Source organism: Crocodylus siamensis, chromosome 5 (assembly GCF_052110815.1).
Source record: "Crocodylus siamensis isolate JL-2025a chromosome 5, ASM5211081v1, whole genome shotgun sequence".
Taxonomy (NCBI): Eukaryota; Metazoa; Chordata; order Crocodylia; family Crocodylidae; genus Crocodylus; species Crocodylus siamensis.
Window position 1 is genome coordinate 167,733,795 of NC_143399.1, and position 22,912 is coordinate 167,756,706.

General features: G+C 39.6%; 1 protein-coding gene across 4 annotated transcripts in view; it reads left to right on the top strand.

Moving 5' to 3' along the window:
• The window catches only part of SGCE (sarcoglycan epsilon), a 79,061-nt gene that overhangs the window by 55,126 nt on the left and 1,023 nt on the right, over positions 1-22,912 (top strand). For 3 of the 4 annotated variants that reach the window (XM_090047008.1, XM_090047010.1, XM_090047011.1), the window contains 5 exons: positions 814-976; positions 9,206-9,417; positions 10,150-10,176; positions 10,943-11,131; positions 19,344-19,387. In XM_090047008.1, the coding sequence (XP_089903134.1) occupies positions 814-976; positions 9,206-9,417; positions 10,150-10,176; positions 10,943-11,131; positions 19,344-19,387 (635 nt within the window). The remainder of the gene's footprint in view (positions 1-813; positions 977-9,205; positions 9,418-10,149; positions 10,177-10,942; positions 11,132-19,343; positions 19,388-22,912) is intronic. The other variant, XM_090047009.1, reaches the window with a different exon arrangement.

The following is a 22,912-nucleotide window of genomic DNA, read 5'->3' on the forward strand; positions in this document are numbered from 1 at the left end:
GCCAGGCCAGCTCCTGTCACTGCATGCCACTTCTCCGGAGGCAGCAACTCAGTCTCACACTGGCCCCGCACTGGCTGGGTGAGTAGCAGGGAGGCATAGGCTCTGTTCCCAGTGCCTTCTACCTGGAGCACAGCCCCAGCCTTGGCCTCCGTGTGCAGATCCTGCGGCACATGCCCCCACCCCATGCCCTCCTGGACTGGTGTTGGGAGCAGTGGCAAGGGCTACTGGACAAGCTGCCACATGAGCAGCTCCCTGACCAGCGGTGAGCAGTGGTGCCAAATGACCCAACCCTTCCCTGGGCAGCGCTTGTACCAGCCCTGGTCTCAGCCCCAATTCCTCCCACGCTGCGGGGGAACTGATCTGCTCCCCCCACTCTTTTCCTCCCCTCTTACTGCCACCACAACAGATTTACCAGCTCTGTGCAGCTGTCTTGATGGTGGTAAAGAAACCAATCCCCTATTTTTAATATTATTCCTATGGGAAAATTGGTTCCAACTCTCGATGTTTCAACTTAAGACGCAGTTTTCAGGAAACTATTGTTGTAAGTCTGAGGACTTCCTGTACTGTTAGCGAGAAGCACGTAGTGCATTACACCCTTAAGCAGCATAAGATGTAATAAGTAGCTGGAAAAAAAAGTTTGGTTCCAGTTTAATATGTCTACTTTGAGAAAAGTATATAATTGTCAAGAAAAAACATGCAAGTCATAGCCTGAAAACATCAAACAATGGTATCATTGGAATGCAATGGAACAAGCCATGTTCATTCAGCATGTTTAATAGCCATCTCGATACTGTCACACATCTCTTCCTACAGTGTCTATGTAATGGTTGGTGCGGATGTTCCGTTCTCCTCATGCTTACGAGAAGTAGAAAACCCACAGAATCAGCTGAGATGCAGCCAAGAAATGGAACCTGTAATAACTTGTGATAAAAAATTTCGTACCCAGTTCCATATTGACTGGTGTAAAATCTCTCTGGTGAGTTACTTTGTGATTAAATATAAAAATGGTATGTCTAAAGTTCATTATTTAAAGCCAGACCTAAAGGGGATAAGTATTTTGCAAGCCTTCCTCCCCATACAGTTATCCCAGAGGCACTTCTTTTCTTGACTGATCAGATATTACTCTCCCTCTAGCAGAAATGGAAGTATTTTGCTAAGTGTGGACACACACAAACCTATTAGAATGTGGGTAACCGTGAAAGCACCAGATTCATTTTAATTTGTGATGACTTGGGTGCAGCCAGGGAGCAAGTAAAGGAATGATAAAAGTAGGATTTGAACCCAAGAATAATGAGTCTGCCTCGTTAATTCACTGCATTAACACACACAGTTCTGTAGATTGCCCACAAAATAATTGTTTTGCTAGTTGCCAGCCTACTAAGTGTAGTAGTTTAATAGTATTACAGCATTATTAAAATCTCCTTCTGAATATACTATAAAACATGTCTTTCACTAGATAAAGATACAGAAAAGGGAAATAAAATTATGTTGACTATGGAATAAAACAAAAAGTTCCTCATGTTTTTCAACTAAAGGAGGAATGTTAAAGAAAAACAGGGCAGTTCACCAAAGAAAAAAAATAATTCCCCAAAGGGCTGAATTTTTTTAAGAAGGTTAAGTTTTGTTCAGAGAAAAACAAAACAAGGAAAATAAGGACTATGAAGATGTAATCTGCCAGATAACACTGAAAAAGATGGTGAAATTACATTTGGTACAAGTAGTATTTCAGTATTCAGAAATGTTGAAGAGCTAGCAGAGTAAACTAAAGCACCTGGTAATGCTAGTGTGTAGAGGTTTTTTTCTTACTCTTAAATAGACTTACAGTTCATCTTCATGTACACTTAAGGGAACTAGTAATAAGAATTATTCCCATTTCATAGATGAGAAAATTGAAACAAAAATGTGAAGTCTTACCCAATATTGAAAAAGGATAACTCCTGATTTCCTTTTTCACATGAAGTCTACCAGGAAGCCTCTCTCTCTTTCAGTAAATCAGAATTAGTCAGGATTGTTGTCTGAAAATAGGAAGAAAGAAGATCCAGAAAATATTCATGGTTTATTCTTGTGAATGTCACTGAAAAAATGAGCATAAAATACAAATGTAAATTTTACTTTCTCACACCCCTAGAAAAGTGTCTTAAAAGGAGCCGGTGTTTCTCTGAAATTTATCAGAGAAAGTATGGTGCCTTGATAAAATTTCAGGTTTGCCATTTTAACAGTTTATAACTCAGTCATTTCCCTTCTGTTGGACAGAATTTTTTTTTTGGCTGCCTTCCACTGTAAAAGTACAAACATTTTAATGCTGAAGCCGTCACCCTCCATCAGTACTGGTAGCACCCTGGAGCTGCCACAACTGCTCTAGCAGCAGTGGTTGGGTCACAGGAGGAAGTAGAGCCAGGCTGCTTTCCCTCTAAAGACCGTATACTTCTCTGGACCCAGCAACTGGTCCATTTGTCCCTTTGGTCTCTGGCAGACATTATATTTGTTGTGCATTATATACAAGTATTGTGTAACAAATCATAACATGCTTGATGTTAAACCAGTTTATCCTTGTACAACAATGGTGGATCAGCCACAGAGAAGTTACTCATTGAAAAAGCAACCTCTTTGTAGCACAAACATATCCTTTGATAATTTTAACGTGTGGCCAGTTGGCATGTAACAATTTGTTGTGCAACAAATGTAACATCTGCCAGGGTTTTTTGAGAGTACCACATGGGTCTGTAGTTCTTTCAAGTATTTTTGTAGACTGGAAGGAAAGGAGAGACAGTGTGCTAGGCTAGACTTCCTGTAGCACCACCATTGGATGATGGCCTAGGTGGCATGACTACCATGTTTGCTGCCTCCTCCATTCTGAAAGAAAGGCACCCACATCAGCCCTAACTCTACGTCAGTGTTCAAGTTTGTGAATTCCAGATAAAGGCAGGAATCTAAGCCCTCTTTTCAGCATTTTCTATCTGCTATCCTAGGTGATTGCCTGTTCAACATAATTCTTATTGATCCTATTATTAGGCATCTGTTTGATTCCATGGATTGCCTAGGCCAGTGATACTCAACCTTTTTAGATTTGAGGCACCCCTCACCCTTCTGATAATGACAGCTCTTAGTGTTGACTCTTTTTATGACTACAGAAAAATTAAGAGCAATTTTTCTGTAGCAACAGTGGGTGGGACACAGGGGGAAGAGGAATTAGGCTGTTTTCCCTCTAATGACCATGCAGTTCTCTGAAAACAAACTGGCCCACTTGTCCCTTTGGCCTCTGGCAGACACTACATTTGTTGTGCATTATACACAAGTATAATGCATAACAGCAGGAATTTCAGCAGAGAAGTAGGCAGGGCTGTCCCTAGTGGGGGTGAATTGGGGCAACTGCCCCAGGCCTTGTATTTTGGGTGGCCCTGAGGTCAATACCATATAAGCCCTGCCATGCACCACTGTCATGGCCACGCGCTGCCAGCTTCAGCTGCTCCTCACCCCCATCCCTCCTCCCCATTCTTCCAGCTCTGGCCGCTCGCCACCCCCGCCACCTGTTCTGCTGGCTCCAGCCGCTCCCCACTCCCTCCCCTCCCCCTCCTTCCGGCCCCACACGCCCCTAGGAACAGCTCTGGAGGTAGGTGCCTATTTTGTGGATTTAACAGAAAACACTTCAGAATCAAAGAATGCAGGAAGTCCTCGACTTAAGACGTTGAGTTACAATGAACGACTTACAAAGTTTATAAATTGACACCGTTTTGACTTTCTGACATCATTTTCAACTTTACTGTGCTTGATCTGGTGCTATGCCATGCCAGCAAACAAGTTCACTGTGTCACCCATCTCCTGGACAACATCTGTCCAAACTTCCTTGGACACTTCCTTTAAAAAAGCTGACAAGACTCTAGAAAAACCTGCAGCCAGGACTCCTGAGAAGACTCCAGTCAAGAACCGTTCAAGAAGTCCAACCAAGAGCCCTTCAAAAAGTCCAACAAAGTCACCTCAAAAAAGTCCTTCCACATCAATACGATTGCTATTTACCATATACATACATTAATGTAGCTATATTACTCATCTATAATTGATTGAGTACAAAATTATGGGGGTTTTTTGGGTGAAAATAAGGTATTGGGCTTTGGTTCAGGAACCAATCCCCCATTTATAACATTGTTCCTATAGGAAGATTGGTTCCGAGGTACGTTTCGACTTAAGATGCCAATTGTGTGAGGGCTGCCTGTAAAGAATGCACTAAAATCAAGATGAAACTGAATAAAACAAATACCCAACTACAAATAAGCTATGCCAGCCAAATTTAATTACGTTTTGGTATACAAAGGAAAAGTAGAAAACAATTTACATGTCAGGTTCAGTAAGCCATTCATTGTAATGGCACATGAAAACCTGTTACTAAGCACTCTAATGCACTGTTGCATGGATTAAGATCTAATTTACAATTTCAGAAAGTATTCATTAATCATAACACTTAAAAGGAGGCTACCACAAAAAGATATATAGAGCAGTCCAATTTAATTTAATTAATAATCTGGACAGAGCTGGAAAATTAGCATTTACCAGCAATCTCAAAACTGGCAAGTGATGGCACATACTTGGAAAGTTATGTGCAAAGATTGGAACAAGTAGCAGAATGCAAAGAGATGAAATTCAGAAATCAAAAAGCACAGTTATATTTCCAGGATTAAGATATGGTATTTTAATAATAATAGCTGAATCTCTAGCTGCTGCCAATTTAGAGAGCACTAAATTGACCAAAAAAAAAATTGGGACCAATAGAAGATAAATCAAATATGAATTTCCTGGCTCTGTGTTACAGTTTCCTGGGGAAAAAAGGTAGAGCACTTGTATTCTGCCCCTTCAGCTGTGTACACATATTTGTCCTTTTCAGTAGATCTCTTTGTTCCCAGAAAATACATATTGCTGTGGGCAGTATAAATGCTATGGTTTGGGGTAGGGTGGGACAGACCAGACACTCTTAAGGTTATCATGCTGTTCAACATAATAGTCAGGCTCTCTTGGTATCATTATTTTGAGCACCAGTTAGAAACTTGAATGTAGGACAGGTGAGAGAGATTTTCTGTAGTTTCTCCATTGATCCATACCACATTCATTCAACAGAGGGCAGTATTGACATTTAAAAAGTTTGATTAAGAAATCAATGTATTTATTAAGAAATAAATCAATAGCAAATAATTGATTCTTGTAATATACACGTGGACTTCTTGAGTTTGTTCTGTCAAATAGCAAATAACCCAAAAAGTCCCCCAAATTATTATTATTATTTTTAAATACCTTCAGCTGTTTAGAAAATAATGCAAAATGAAAATGCTATGACAGATTTACATGTAACATACCTTTGGAGGTCAGCAAAATCACTTTAATTTAAAGAAACCATTAACAAAATGGTTTTCACTAAGTTCATTTGACTGACTTAACCAGTCAACCATTGGAAGTTTAGTAAACAGTGGAAGCCATGGTTTTAAATCACACTTTTGGCAGTGTTGTAAATTACCTGAAGACAAACAGTCTTCTAGTGAACGTGTTAATTTTTCTTTGTTTTTGTATTGAATACTCAGCCACTAAATTAATATGTCAATATTTTTATGCAGTTTTCCCTTTTAAAATTTAAATTTTCCACTATAACACTGATCTTCTAATCTAAGGTTATATTTCCTAACAGAATTTATTTTAAGGATATGAATATATCTGGTATGTAGGTTCTTAGATTCATATTATTGACAGAAATGTATATTGTATAGATCTGCTATATTCTAAAGCAGTGGTTCTCACCCTTTAGATTCATGGCACTCCTGGATAGACTCATGGCGCCACTGCTGAATAAACTTGCAGCTCCCTTCAGAAAATGCCACCTCTTCGTTTTCACTCATTTTCACTGCAGAAAAATATCAAAGCCATTTTTCAGTCGCATAGAATTCAGAAAGACCACAGCTATGGGTTTCTATTTGAAATTTCTGGGTTTATCTTGTGAAGCACTGTTGGGTGCATCCACACGCGCAGGCACATGCGTTTGCAGCAGCTCAAATAGAAGTGGTGCAAATTTGAGCCGGGGCTTTTTGCCTCAGTGTACATGCTCAGACATGTACTTTGGCATGGTGTAAGTTGTGCCGCTTGGGGCAAAATAACCCTGCCTGGATCCTCCCGGATATACAGCCTTGGGCCAGCACCTGTGCTGGCCAACTGGTACCTGCGGACGCTACCCCTTGTGCCAGCTGGAGTACTGAAGCAGCCCTGAGAGTTCCCTACAGCAGTTTGGCAGTGGGCTGCTACCTGGCTGTGACCTGCTGCGTGCCTGCCAGACCTGGATGGGGACTGCACAGACAGCAGAAGCATCTGCCTCTCTGGGCCAGCTGCCAGTGGGTGGCTGCAGAGTTGGCTTTTGTATGGCACTACTGCCATGTGTACCCCTGCCCAGCCATATGGGCAGCTATCACCTGGAAGATGTTCCCAATGTGGTGGCCTGCTTTGAACTGTCAAAGCATGTCCTGCTGGCCCCAGTTGGCCAGGAGGTCAGCCACCTCCAGCTGGATCCAAGGTGCCAGTTCTGAGCAGGCTTCTCTGCCTGGGTCCTGCCTCCCTAGCAGGAATTCTGGTGTTCCCTATTTGAAAACTGAAAAATCCCTGATAAAAAAGTCCCAAAGTCACTCTATAAAATATCCCAAAATTCATGTTCCTCCACAATTAAAACAAAAGAACACTATAAATATATATAGAGAAAGAGAGACAGTGATCAGTTAGGCAATGTTTTATTGATATATCTACATGTTAAAGAAATTTGGAAGCCTACCAGTGTCTCTATCATCATAATAAAATGAATTCTAAATACCTATGTGCTTTGCTGTTTGCCTTTGGTTTTCTTATCATAGAGCGGTTAGAGCTCCCTTTGACCCCTTTGCTAACTAGGATGTGGGGACACCTACTGCTGAAGCCACAGCTCCTGCCAGCAGGTCTCATCCTGTCTGGCAGCTGGACACGCAGGGTATGTGGTGGGGGGATGCGGGATTTGCAGAAGGGGGGTGGGATGTGGGTGGCTGTGGAGGGCTGTGGAGTGTATGGGTAGGTGTAGGTGAATTGTGGAGGGACTCGGGGGGGGGGGGGGGGCTGCTCAGGAGGTGTGGGCCCCCTGTCCCCCAGAGGGTGCAGCCTCCCTGCACAGCTCACTGACTGCCCCCCCAAACAGGGGCTATGTGGCTCCCACAGGGGCTACCCCATTGCAGGGCCCATGTGCCGCACCCCCACTTGCTCCTCCAGCCCACCAGATTGCTGTCCTGCATGGCCACATCCCCTGCCGGCTCCTGAAGCCTCCCCGATGGCTGCCCCACCTGGCCCCAGCCTCCCAGCACTTTAAAAAAAAGCCCTGTACTCACCGACAGTAGCAGAAGCTGTAGGGGCACTGGGAGACCTGTACAGTAGGCCTCCTGGCAGAGCCCCCCCACACAGCACAGGGCATTGGGGACCAGCTCCAGCTGCCTGGCATCCTCACTGCCACTGCCTCATTGTGTGGGTATGGCTCATGTCAGCAGGGCTCTGCACGCTGTTGGGCAGCTGGGGCCGCTGCGGCTTTCACCCAGGGCCCGGCACCACTCAGCCTGAGTGGCCCCAGCTGCCTAACAGCATGTGGAGCTGCACAGCACCCTACCGATCCTGGCTGCACCCACGCAATGGGTCAGTGGCAATGCGAGTGCCAGGTGGCCGGGGCCAGTCCCTGCTGCCCCGTGCTGTGTGTGTGATGTGCAGGGGGGGGCGCTCTGCCAGGAGGCCTCAGTGACCCCGACAGCAGCTGCTACTGCCGGTGAGTATGAGGCTTTTTTTGCCTTTTTTTTTTTTTTTAATTGCTGGGATGCTGGGGCTGGGTAGGGCAGCAATTGGGGGGGGCTGCAGCAGCTGAAGGGGGATGGGGCCAGGTGGGGCAGCAATTGGGGTGGGGGGTTCTGGGGCAGGCAGGGCAGTGATCAGGGGAGCTTGGGGGGGGCAGGTGGGGGATGGGGCCAGTGGGGGTCCTCCCATGGTCCCGTCCCCCCTCCTAGAGCTCCCCACCCCCTACTTACCAGCATAGAGCCCAGGTCCAGCTCCCTGTGGCTGGCACGCAGCCTATACTGCATGGGCAGGCATGTTTCAGCACTGGGGTGAGGGCCAGCCATAGAGACACCCTGGCTGGCTACCAGAGCATCTCTGTGGAGGACCCAAGCCTCTGGTTGCCTGAGGGCATGGTCCAGGACCACACTTCTTTTGCCTGGGTTATTTTTTGACCCCTGGATATCCAGGAGTCCAATTTGCAGCACAGGGAATTTTTTCTTGTTCCTGCATGCGCCTCTTGAAGCATCTAAAAGGGTGAGACACTGCAAGAGGCACGTGCGCACTCGTCTGGATGCGCCCATTAAGTGCAAATGTGATATCATTGTGTGGCACCCTGTGTTGAAAAGATTGCAAGGCACACCGTTCTAAAGCCTACTAACTTATTATGAGATAACCATGATTTCTGTTAAGATTTTCTGTTTAGACACAAGCATAGCCAAAGACATTTAATCAGTTTCAGAATTCTTTGAAAACCTTGGTGTAGAAGTTAATTGTAAGTAATTGAGATTTTCTGCTATAACTGATTACAATTTTTGTTTTTAATATAATTTTAATATACTTTCTTCTTCATACAGTCTAGTGAGCTACAGTATATTTTGTGAATATAAGCAGGATATACAATTGCTCAGAAATAGAAATAAATATTGCCTAAACAAAAAAGAAGGTTGTTGGGTGATTATGGAGTATGTATCCTTTCTTAGTGGTATAAGTACAAATCTTGACTCAAATTAATTTTGGTCTATAGCAATTATTTAGTAAAGTTTAGTGACTTACATTAAAGTCAGTCTCAGTTTATATAATGAATTGGCACCATTTTTAGTATGTCAAAGCAAAGGTTAAACTTTTAATAAGCATAAATTAACTCCTTAAAATAAATGATGGAAGTCTGACTTGGAGAATGAAATACATTTCTATAATTTGGTCTTCAAAATGAATTAAATCAAAAGTACTGTATTTGAAATGGTTTTATACTTAAAAATATGCAAGTTGTGTTTGGGTAAGATTTTCTATCATTTTTTAAAATGTTACTGTTTAATATAAATTGTTATGCATTAAAAGAGGCTATTTCAACCAATCTTAACATATATTTTTAATTTGCTATGTAATTGTATTTTTGTATCAGGTTGATCACACAAAACAAGTCTCTACCTATCAGGAGGTGATCCGTGGAGAGGGAATATTACCTGATGGTGGAGAATACAAACCACCTTCTGATACCCTGAAAAGCAGAGACTATTACTCGGATTTTCTAATTACACTGGCGGTGCCCTCGGCAATAGCACTGGTGCTTTTCCTAATACTTGCTTATATCATGTGCTGCCGACGGGAAGGAGTGTGAGTACCTTAAGACATTAATAAATAATTGTAGACTTTTCTCAGGTTGTGAGGCATACGAAAGCATTCAGTACAAGAATGTCATGTTCATAAAAATATTTTAAAAGCAAACCAGTAGAAATACATGTAAGGAGGTATGCTGTATTGTGATCATCTAACCATGCATTAAAATTAATGTTAATCTTCAAGAGGATAAATTTAGGGACTATAATTATTCTTTTTTTTTTAATTTACCATACAAACAGCAATAAAATAAAATGAAAAGTGTTACCCATTTAGCCAAATTATTCAATTTCACTAAAACATTTGTACACTGAACAGTAATTTTAAAGCCATTAGCACTAATGTAAAATAGTGGTTGAGGTGGTGAACTGAATTTAGAGTTGTAAAAACCAAAAGCATAAAAGGAAAGCAGCAAGTAACGTAATTTCTTCCATCTCTTACACAAACTCTGATTTCATTTTGTCATAGAATTTATTTCAGCCAGAAACTTGTTCCTTAACTTACATTTTCATTTCTCTGTGTGTGTGGATATGTGTGTGTGCGTCTGTCATCCGTATCACATCTCTATATGTGCAGTCATCCAGGCCTTGCCATAAATCCGGTGGCAAATGCTGCCAAGTTGCATTTAGTGGTAACAGTGTCAGCATTTCCACATTCCGTCATCTTATAGATTTAATGTTTCAACTATTAATGCTATTATTTAATTCATAAATTTTGTTTTGTTTTTAGGGAAAAGAGAAACATGCAAACACCAGAGTAAGTGTCTTCTTTCCTGTTATTTTTCTTTTAAGATCATTTAATTTTCATTTCTCAATAGCTTGTCATACTTCATACATGTGTCTCATGCCCTTCTTTCATTCTCTTTGATTCATGTTTTAATTCATATATGTGAAAGCTGCTTTAAAAATACAGAGGCTTAGAAAGGATAGCAGGTCAGAATAAAAAGGGCTTGAAATGAATAAATCCAATATAAAATAGTTTATCTAGATTAAAAACATTAACCTGGGATTTATTTTCATGGTTATGTGACTTCCCGATCTACATTTTTAAAATTCAGTGGAAAGTTTAAAATTATCTTTCATAAAAGATATTTTATGTCTACATTTTTAAATATCTACAGATATTTTATATTTTGCCATAAATTTAAGCTTCTGCAAATATTTATAAAATAACAACAAGAAGCAACAATATAAAGTTACTAAAACTTTTCTTTAGACAGGAGCAAAAAGGAGGAGTATTAACAATAAATTGCATAATCTTAGATACTTTATAAAACATTTCTCTGCTCACCAGAGCCTAATGGAACAATCTGTGCTTTCAAAGTTAGATAAATACAATTCCTATGTTATTCTTGTTATTTTAAATTTCTATTATAAATCACTGTACTTCTAATTTATTTTGTAGCATGCACTAAAAAATTCTAATACATAAATATATAAAAAATATTTTCTAAAACTACCCATACATGTAGAATAATTTTTTAAGAAGAATATATTTATTATTTTATTTCCTTTTGACATAGCCTCCAGTTGGTCCACCACAGTGCTATACAGAAATCGACCAAAGAGCTTCGTGACATGTCCAAAAATAGAGAGATAGCATGGCCTCTTTCAACACTTCCTGTGTTTCATCCAGTCACTGGTGAGATTGTACCACCGCTTCACACAGACAGCTATGATAATACTAGCATGCCACTAATGCAAACACAGCAGTAAGTATAAATTTAGATCTTTTATAACTATGCTGCACAGTGGAGCTGTGGAATCCAGTGTTTTTTTTCTGACTATTCATTATAGAGGGATCAGTTAAGTTCTCTGTGAAACTTGCATTCTAAACAGGAATCAAATTGTGTTACACAATTTAAATATCTGAATTCAGCTTCCTAAGTTAACAGAAGTTCCATAACAAGGCAGTTAACTTTTACAGCAAGAACACTAAAATGCTCTATTTTCAAACTTTTTCCTTGTTTTCCTAATATTTCTTTTTGGGTCATCTCTGTAAACAACTACAGTCACCGTATAATCAGAGTACCATATACAAATGCACCCTGAAACCATTTCAAACACAGTCTATATTTGCAATTTTAAAATAAAACACAAAAGCTAGTTCACTTTAGAGAATAAAGAAAAGTTAACCCACAAAATTGTTAAGAACTGCCAGCTACCTTCATTGTTAACAGCATCCCTCCTAAAGTAAGAGTGAAAATTCTGAAAGCCAGAGATTGTTATTTCTAAGCAGGAGTGTAGGGGCAATGCAAGAATAAGGCTTGATAGACTTGTAGTAAAAATAGCGCTGCAGGAGTCAGGCAGCCCTTCATGGAGGCATTAGTACATTATAGGTTTTCCATTGCAATGCTGCCTGGGTTTGGAGAACAGAAACAGTAACACTGTCAAACTCTTCAAATACTGACACTATGCGACTTAAATCAACTTAGTTAAGTCACCTTATTTTAAGTCTGTTTGGTATGTGTGAACGCACCCACTGTGATTTAGAAGCGCTGGACTCCCTGTGCCTGCTTGTATAAGCATACCTCCAGGCAAAATTTGTTTTACTTATTCACATCCCCAAGTCATCTCTTTTGGGTCTTTGCTTCTTTAAGCAGCACTTTGCTCCTCAGATATCTGGGCAGTCTTCATACTTGCTTTTAGTACACTGTGTAGCAGCTGTAGAAAAAAACCAAGGACAGGAGACAGGGATGAGAAGGCAGAGAAGTAAGCAGGAATTAACAGGTGAGAAGGGCAGGGTTAGGGTTTTGTTGGGGAAGAAGAAATCAAGCTTCAAGATGCAAGGGAAAAAGAATAGGCAGCTTAAAGTAAAACTGTTCCCTCTCCCAGCTCAAGTCTCATGTTTTCCTGAGTACAGTCTCATTGCTTCATTTCCCTCTGTCCTGCATACTTCCTGTATCCTTCTTTCTATATCCCCATTTTTAAGGTCTCACAGCTCCATGTCTCCCTGCAGATGTCCTTAAGGCTGCTACTTGGTTCTTATCGTCTCCATGAGCTACCCAAAATACCTCTGTCCCTACAACTCTGAAGGGACTTGCTTTGAAGGAAAGGGAGAATAGAGCAATAAAACTGGGTTTTGCATGGTGACATAGGGGAAAGGCAAATTGGCCGCCATCAAGGAGGGCTGTGGGGCTCTGAGGGGCCGTAGCAGACTAGGATTCTGCGTGGAAGCGTGCAGGGGAGAATGTGCCAGGACTGGTTGTTCTCTATGTACATAACTGTCCAAGTGCCATAATAATTTAAAATGCTGGGAAATATCCCATCCCAAAAGTTCAGTGTGCTGTAGATTAAGGTTGTTGGTTTACATATCCCACGAATACAAACAGTAAAAAGAAAGTAAGCAGTTGACAGTTACAGCATTTAACACTCCATCTACAGTTCAGGCCAGAACTGGCTGAAAGATGCAAATCCTTTCCTGCGAAAAAACGGTCAGCGTGAATCAGGACAGAGTCAAATCATGAAAATTTTGCAGGGAGAAATGTCCAGAAAAATTACATTTGGGGAGGCCTGGAATGGCATCTTTTGGTTTGTTTGCTGCTCACCTGGCTGGTTCTTGCCAGATGCACTTTCACTTCATATGTGGAAAGTAAAATTGGCAAGAGCCTTCCAGATGGCCTGCTGGGGGCTGAGTATCCTGGCTGTGGGAAGTGAAAAGCTGCAGTGTTCAGCCTTGTCATCTTTCCCTCTACCCAAAAGCCTTCCTGGGAGGCAGGCTGTGGAGGAGTTGGCAATGCTAACACCTTGGCTTGCTGCCTCCCTGACAACTGGGGTGGTGGGCAGGCAGATAGTCAGGGAGATCAGCTTCCAGTAGCCCATCTAAAAGGCTTTTGTTAAGCTTGCTTTAAGATGAGCTTTCTATGGGGGAAGCCACGTGCCATTGTTCCAGTTTTTCTGGTGGAAAAATAATTTTACCATATGGACTTTTTTTGGCTGAAAAAAAATCACTGTGATGGAAAGTTCCTGATTAGTGCTAGTTCCATCATCACATCGTAGCCTAGACTTACCTGTCCAAGTACCCAGTCTGCAGATTTTCACTCTTAAGTTTTTGTGTGTCAATATTGCCAATTCTTGCAATATTTAATACATTTCTTAAAGACACAGCAACTAGATGCATGTGAGGAGGGGAGACTCAACTTTAATTGAAAAATGTTTCTAGCCCTTACGTTTGCAGAGAAACTCAAAATTCAAAAGAAAGTCAATAAATATTGGGTTGTTTGTATTTTTTCAGTATCTCTTGATTGTTTAGGGTCAGCCTTTTGGCATTTAAATGCTTGAAGTTGTCAGTGTCGTGACATTTAATACTGGAATACTATTTTAAATATAACATACTAGAATATTAGAATAAATAGAAGAAACCCACTGCTATTTATTTGTTCTTTAAAGAACATAATTATGTTCACATTGGGCATATTTTTATTGATTTTTTAAGACTGTTTTTGCTATTTTGGAAAAAATATAGTTAAGTAAGCTCTGTATAACAACATCAAGCTAGCCTGAGAGCTAGAAAATAAAATTTCCTGTAAGTTAAAGCGAAACAACCAACAGTGTTCCATTATCTACATAGTTTACCTTTTTAATCAAATAGCACAAATGGTAATATAAATTTTGAAACAGATTACTAGAAGCCCAGAAAAAGCTTTTTAAAAGTCAGTTGTTAAATTTTATTTTGACAGTGCCCCTTTACTGTCATTTCTTCATCGTCTCCATTTCAAGGGAGTACTATGTACTACAGATTGTAAACATTATCATTGCTAGGTGTTTGCAGATAGATTACATAGTTCTTAACTAATAGCATTTAAATAATGATATCTTGTTTTATATCTATACTGTGCAAATATGAAGAAATATTTTGGATAAGGATATTATAATATAGTAGTGGATTAAACAGAAATGTCTCCATCCTGCCAAGTCTGTTTTTTAAAATAGATATTACCAATACAAAATGGTGTAAAAATGTAAATAGGTTGCAATAGAAAATGTGTTCTCCTCCTCAGAAAATACATGCACACACACTACAGGGTCTTTGCAGCCACTTTCGGTTACTGTTCTTTTCCACCTTTCCTTTTCCTTTTTTCATGTCCTTGTGTGACAATATATTTAGCAGAATTCGCAGATTTGCTGAAATCTGACAGGGCCACACCATGAGCACTTCTGCTGTGGCCTCAAGCTTGCGACCTCAGAGCTGTCAAACAATAAAAAATAACAAATATTGCAGAAGTTTCACAAAAATAATATTTAATCTTTCCAAGAGCCCTCTACTGGCTCTTTAAGAGTAGTTACTGATAGATTTCCAAAAGCAAATATGCATTCCTGACTCTGCCTTTAAATTATAAATAGATTTTTTTCTCTATTAATTGACTTAAACACTATTTTCACTATTATTGATTCACTTCCATCAATTAGAGAGACAATATGAAAATTGGGCAAAATTAACAAGGAGAATACAGTAACTTTGAACCTGTTAAAGACTCAAATGTGGGCAATAATTGAACATGAAGGACACAATAGAATTTTTAAGCCAAGAAATTTAATATATGATAGAGTTTCTCTTCCATTTACACACCATTCTTAATAACACCTCATCTAAAGTTAGAGCAGTCCCTGTTTAACAGCAGTTGACAATATGGTTGGGAAATTTATAGAGCATTATTACTTTTCTTATCTCAATAGTTTTATGTAGAAAAGAAAAGAATCTACTGTAATGAAAGGACCTGCCATTAATAAGCAAGAAGCAGGAACTGAGAAAATATTTTTACACATTTTGTCCATGTTTCTGCAGCTGTGGATTGTTTCTTACAGTGCTTTCTTCAGCGTTTATAAGCTCAATTCTAATACCTTTCTCATATAGTGGAATAGCTTACACTTTTAATGTGATTTCAGTATTACTCATCAAATAAAAGGTACTAATCAACTTGAGTAAAATGATCAGAATCTGGGGGAAGAGGAAAGGGCGCAAAAGGCCAGAGTTAAAAAATAAGTGCCTTGTGATAGGGTAATTTTGGGGCAAATATTTTACATTTATGGGCCACTTGCTTAGTTGTTACGTGACTTTCTCTATAAATTTAGCTTTACATTCTCTTTTCATCCTATAATTCTTTCCTTAAATTCCTATATATCATCCAGTCAAACCCTGTTCACTATCCTTCAGATTTGATAAATATTTTTAGACAATCCCTAGGAGGTACTATAGTTTAAAACAAATTATTTAGCTCCTTATCTTTTATTTCATCCTTTCGCCTTCCTCTTATTTTTATTTACTGATCTCTTTTGAGATTCCCTCCTGCTTATCCATCTTTCATTGCTGATATAACAAGAACAGAAACAGCTATCTAGCCATGGCTGTAACTTAATGGGAGTTGAGGGTAGTGAATCCTCATACTATTTAGTCTGTTAGAGAGACAATCATTTCTTTCCATTAAATTATTTCTAGCCTAAGGGACAGTCATTATTATTTGTATTATGATAATACCTGAAGTTTACAATCAGTACTGGAACCTCTTTATTCTAGATACTGTACAAACATATGTTGGGAAGAAATGAAAATGTAAGGAATAGTTTTTGGACTGTGCAATCTTAAAACTAAGATTGTTCTTACCTGTTTCTCAGTATGGTTCACAGTTCCAAATCGACTTTTATTTTTTGACGACATTCCTGGTCTTCCTAGAGCCCTTCATGTTTCTCAATTTTACTTTGTAATCACCTCACAATTTAATATACCTTGCACCAAAACATTTCTTCATTTAGGGGCAGATAAAAAAGAGGGTTTGGGGGAGGCGGGGAGAGAGAGAGAAAAGCTTAACACAGAAAACAAGACCTAGGTAGGACTTTCAGCTCAAAACTGCAATCCAGAAAGGTTTGTTCATGTAGCTGCTCAACCTTGGAGGTGCCTGAATTAATTAGGCACCTCCCTGTTTGACCTGAAAGAATACCAGACATCTGCATTTCTACTTCTGTTGATGCCCAGAGCTGCCAGTGTCTGAGCAGCTAGGTACCTACCTACTTCCTGCCTAGATGCCACTGGGATCCCGAACCTAAACCAAACAGCATCTGTGTGGCCCAGTCCAATAAGCATGCTAGCTATGTCCAGATGTGCATGGATGTTTGGTTCCTTAGGGACAACTAGTGGTGGTGCAACTTGTTCCACTGCTAGTTGTCCCTGGTGAAAGCCTGTGCCACACGCACTCTGGCATGTGGCAGCTTACCCCAGGTGGGGTAGGGGAGACTGGGACCAGCACTGGGCTGGTCCCAGCAACCTTACCTGGGAGCCTCCTGGGGCTGCAGCAACAGTGATCCTGCCATGCGGAGTCTGGCCGGCAGTAGAGCGTGACTCCAGCTTTGGGCAGTGCACACTTCCGCTGCATGCACCACTCCGGTTTTTTTTGACCCTTGGATATCCAGGGGTCAAAAAGCTCTCCATGCTGCTCCCTTGCAGCATGGAGAACAACTGAACACGTGGTATGTGGTACCATAGATGCATTTGTGTGCCACATGCTGCATGGCCGCACTTGTCTCGATGTGGCCATTTAGAGCTCATTTATGGTATGGAGTTCAGCACAAAACAGTACCCATAGCTGTCAAAAAAAACATGGGTTGCCCTGTCGTGTGGCCACCCCTGCCTTTTACACAGTAGTGTTTAGAGCAGTGATTCTTGACTGGGGTGCTGCTGCAAGCTAATAAGAGCTTAATAAAGATGGAAGCCTAACACTGTCACACTGTCTGGTATCTTAGAATGAATTGCTGTGTTTTCCTTGTTGTTGAGTCTCTGTATGAATTTTTAACTAGTCAGTTTTAATATGTACAGTCTTCCTGATAATTATACTGAGAACTTTTATTTTCTTTTTTGATACAGTAAAGGGAATCTCCTTCAAGAAAGGAAATAACTTGTTTTCTTGAAGGGGTCATGTCAATGAAACAACATAATCACAACTTAACTATCTTGCTGATAGGTAAATGCAAAGGAGAAACCAACACTTTTGCCTCAATGCTTGTTTTTAAAGTAGGAATCATTGATCCTTTGACATTATTCTGTTACCTAAAAGTTTATTTCCATTACAACAAGTGACTGATGGAGACAGATGATGATGGATTTTGTGCAGTGAACTCACTGTACTGCTACTGGAAAGCTACATCCTTTTTGTCCTTTGTTTTAGCTCATCAGAAAGCAGCTCATCTGTAAAATGGTCTGTTTTAAAAAGACATACTATGTTGCAAATCAGCTGGTTTCTGACAAGTTTTGCCTTTAGGTTTTAAATAAGTCATGCAGAAATCATATAGACTTAATTTAAAATACAGGAAATGTTGCTATATTTTCTTGTGTATCAGACATCTGGGTAAAAGATGCACCCCTTGAAGTAAAGATAAAATTATGGGAAAAAATACTAACAAATTTGATTGGATTTTGATTAACCTTTATTACAGTGATTTCTACTATTTTTCCATTATGTAACTTTGGCATGTAAAAACTTGTTTTTTAGGCCAGCATGTTTAGAAAAAACTCTCCTACATCAGAAAATATGGCACTCGAACACATGCTGCCATGACACTCCTTACCTTCTGCTTACATTTTAGGAGTATGGCTGTTGTACTTTATAGAGAATCCAAGCTCTCAGGTACTGGAAGTGGTACAGCCACATTACCCTGGGCAGAATGCCATAATGCTGCAGCTGTACTACTTCTGATAGCTGAGCTAGCTTGTTTACAGGTAATGTAGTTATCTTTATATGGCATGGCATTGTGGCATGTAAATGTATCCTAAGTGTTTCCAGTCCTTCCTGTCCCAGCACAAAATTCCCAAAGAATGAAAGTTTAGAATAGATCTCAGTTAACAGACAAACGAGGCTTTTGTCCAAGTTTAATTAGTCTCTCATGTGTTTTGAAGAAGAGCTTCTTCAGGCCTTAAAAATAGCAAATTAGTGAAAAGTAAAAGCTAAATCTGGTCATAGTCTTTACCAGTCTTCTCAGAAACTCGGCTCAAGTAGGTCGCACTTCTTATGATGCTGTTGCTTTAAAAACACTGAGTTTTGGTGTTTCGGGGAATTTATGCCAGTTTTGGTGATGCCTATATTTAAGGAATATTACAGATATTTAGAATATCACAGATGAAGTTTAACTTTACTTGCATGATCTGACTTCAGTGGGACTGATCACATAAGCAAAAAGTACAACCAAAGCAGTCATCTTTTCACAATTAGGCTCTACAGCCTCCTGTCAAACATGTTCTTAGTTATTGAAAAAAAAATAAGCATCTTAAAATTTCTTCACCTGCACTCTAACCATTAATCCACGTCTGCTAACATTTCTTTAACACTCAATATCTTCTTAAACAGCCACTTAAAAACAGATACAAAAATGTTTTATTTTTTCCTCCCCAAATAGGAAATTTCCCTTCACAATTCCACTGATCTGAAAAGGGTAGGCAATATTCATTAAACCAACAGGTTCCATCTTTCTCCACTAATCAGTAATACAAAGTGTATGTTAGAAATATGCTGCAGCCAGCTGATAAGCTAAAGAACTGGAGAATCAGGTCCTTGGGTACCTAGGAAGCATTTTAATCCACGCAGAATACTAATAAAATGACATTTCCATTTCTGTATTGCAAGTGGAAAAATGCGTAGAATTTAGCATTCCTGTTCTCTTCGCCTCTCATCTGACTTCTTACATTTCTTACTTGGTAAATAAGTTGTTCTCTGAACCTGGGTAGCAGTGAGACTAATACTGCTGTAAGTTAGCAGTAATGTAGTCCCTCTCATATTGAATTGTTTAGCATTTTGGCCACTTTGTTTATCCACTTAGAAATGAAATGATCACCTTACCATAGGATGGCAGATATATGTTTTTAACATGTGAACTGTATTCATAGATATCTGCTCTACACGACATATACAGGTTTTTAAAATATTAAATTATTATTTGTAGGAACCTGCCACATCAGACTCAGATTCCACAGCAGCAGACTGCAGGTCAGTATAAAAATCAGTTCTGACAGATCAAGTGATAATGGAGAACAGGCACCAGCCAATACTTACACAGCTGTTGGCCCACAACATTGGTTTGGAATTAATGTTTTAAAATTCCAGAATTTACAGAGAAATCATTGCAAGGTTTGGCATGAAGCCAGGGGGAAGAACTGGTAGAAAAGCTATAGTAGGATTGGGGCTCAGGCCATTGGGACCCAGGCAAGCTGAATCCAAGATCTTTTAGACCAGCCTCTCATTGTAATACCTGACTACTGATATCCTGGTGGTACTTGGGCTGTTTGGAGTCCGCTGTAGGCAGGAAATTTGTGATTCTTACAACTACCAAGGATAGTTTGACTACTGAAGCAGCCTTTATACCTCGTGGTCCTCAGGCATAGAGACTGGGAGATTTCCACTGGCCCTAGTCATCACTTTGCATCACTCTGATGAGCTATCATATACCTGTTCTGGTGAGAGGACGAATCCAAGCCTCTTTCTGTTGATCTTCTGTTAGCATCCCTGGTGTGAAAAAAAATTACATTTGTGGCCAGCTAAGAGAGTGGATAAGAAATCAAACTAGGAAAATGGAATTGCCAAAGAGTAATAGTAGGCTAAAGGAAGCAAGTTTCAGAGTCCACAAGAAGCAGCATTTATATTCTTCATACATAACATGCAGACTGTAACCTTAAACACAGGTTTGGTCTAACTTAGTGTTACATAAGAAATCCTTGCTTGGTATCTTCATTCTAAATCCTTGTTCTCCATTACTGCTTTCGGGGGATTAAAGGAGAATTTCGTATGACAACATTTCAAAGATTTGAGGCAAGTATATAACTGACAACTTCTGCCCTGTGTTTTTTCGTTATCCAAGAAACAGTATTTGTAAAATCTTGGGTATAATTTTGCATAATATTGTTAAATTGTTTTGGTAGCATTTTTCCAATATTAAACAAAAAAAAAGTAGAAGTGCTAGGTGGCATAGTAGAGCTTTGTCCAAAGTTTTCAGCACCAGAAGTTAGGGTTAAAATTAGCTTCATGCATACCTATTAGTCATTTATAAAGGAAAAATAGGGACACTGCAAACATTTGTTTTTTTTAAAACCAGTTCCTACTCAGTAGAAATCTAGTTTTAGCTTAGTACTTGTGAGAGAGAGCTGCATGGCTCCGGTCTTGAGAAGAAATGCACGTATGCTGCTTTTTGAACATTTTGCAAATATGTGTATGCTTAATACTTCTTTTCATGGGGATTCTGCAGTGCTTGAGTAGCAAACAAAGCACTTCATTGTTGCCGTTTTGCTGAAATGAGATTGCAGTGTCTGGAGGTGCTAGACACAGCAAATGAAAGGAACAGAAATAGTTACTGAAATTGCTGTCCTTGCTGATGAGATCTTGAGCCACCTGAAGCTATTTCCACTGTATTTGCCAACTACTGTTCTGGGTGAATTGAGACTGTGAATTGTTACAAAATCAGTGTTTTTGCTTCCTTTGCTGCTAGTGGAAGATTAGCAGTGGTTTCTCTGCACAGTGGGAGTGACATGCTATCTTCTTCCTTAACTGCTCTCACCCGGTTTTTCATTTTTGCAGCTTAGGTACCACTTGTAACACAGGTACCACCTGTCCTTTCATTTTTGTGCAAATGAAGAGCAGCTGATCTGACATCCCCCAAATGATGTTTTATGTAACCTTCTGGTATGTTCTAGTCTCTGAAAGTAATGAAGACGTTGCCCATTGTGCAGTTCTCCTCTTAGCCCAGTGCCACCTCCCTTCCAAAATAGAGTCCATATTTGGACTCTTCCTCATTGCAAGATGATGCCTTGGGACCATATCACTAGCTGGCACTGGCTAAGGTCTCCAAATTACCTGGGGTCCATATATATCCACCCAAAGAATCAAAAAACTTAATTCTCTTCCCTTACAACAGAGCCAAAACTAGGCTTGTCAGAGAACCGTGCTTGTGTCCTGCTTTTCTCATCTAGTTTCCAGTTTGCCCCAAGCGGCTGAAGGACATTCACATGGGTAGCACAGGACTTGGTTCTGAGGGTAGCTCATATGTGTATACTATATTTACCGAAGACATGAAATATGAGAATTATGCTTCTTTTTTAACAAAGAACAACAACATAGATCTGCCCCATAGGAGCTTGCAAAAGTCTCTCTCTGGCTGTTCCTAAACTTCTGCTTTTCAGTAGCCACTATTTTAATATTTCTTCCTAAAACAAGCTTCACCTTTTCCCCAGCAGAAATTTTTTTTTGGGAAAAGTAAAAACTCTTAAATATAAAAATCGGATACCTGTGGAAGATCAGTTTAGTAAATATTTCATGGTTGTCTTGTTCCAGTTTGCACTTCATACAAAACAAGAATGATCAGTACTGAAGTGATAGCTGTTGTTTGTTCCAGAGAGTATATTATACAAGTGGGACTACAATGTAATTGGTGTTTCTGGGCACCCCCAAAATACATGCAATTCATTTACATCTATGGTGAAATACTAATACTCTGGTTTTGGATGTCTTCAACATGGATGCCTGGAGTTTTGTGATCACTAACACTGCCAACAATTTCCAGAGTATTGAATAAATTGAATTCCTTGTTTTCTCTGCGTATGTTTTAAAAACAAATATGCACAGTCACAGTAGTAGCTTGCAGGGAGGTACACTCACAATTGAGGTTATTTTAACTAAAAACTAGGGAGCACTCAGTGGGAGGCATGGTTAGTTATACCACACCCTTACATACCATCTCAAGTTCAAGTATAGTCATAGGTAAACACTTGATACAAAAGAATTCCCCTTGCACTCACTTCCCTTCCACTCAAGATCATATTATTGGATGCTGGTTAAAGCTTCCTTCCAGGATCTAGCAGTATAGCAAATGGTTAGACAATGTTGATAATGATGTAATTACTTTCCTGAGATTTTGGCACATGTGTGTTTCAAGAGCATTTCTAATGGGAAGTTTATAACCTGCAGTAGCAGAGCAATACAATATTAATATGTCAACAGTAGAATTCAGGCATCCTTAAAAAATTACCTAACATCATTATCAAATTAACATAACTTTATGTTCATTATTAAATGAACATAAGATACTTTCAAATGAATATACAAAAATAAAAATGTATGGCCAGGCAAGTTACAGCACTAGAAGTTTAGTTTGCCCATTTTCCTTTTTTTCCCCATGAAGAGTTATCAGAAATAACCAATACTGCTAAATGCACCATATACCAGAATTTGAATTACTCATTACATGACTTTTAAAAGCCTAATGGACAGCACTAATTCAGTATTTAATTTGAATATCAATTTTACAAATAATTTCAATATTCAATAACCAGTTTTTCTACTGAAGAGTTTAAAAATAGGACAGCTAGACTGATACTTGCTGACATTGCAGTTGTACTTTCAAACAGGTTGGGAATATGCAATGCGAAAACTAATTTGGAGATTAATAAACAATGTCACAATACTGATTTAATGTCTGCATTGCACTGCTGGAATTGGCTGTTGACCTAGTAGATCTAAAGGTAC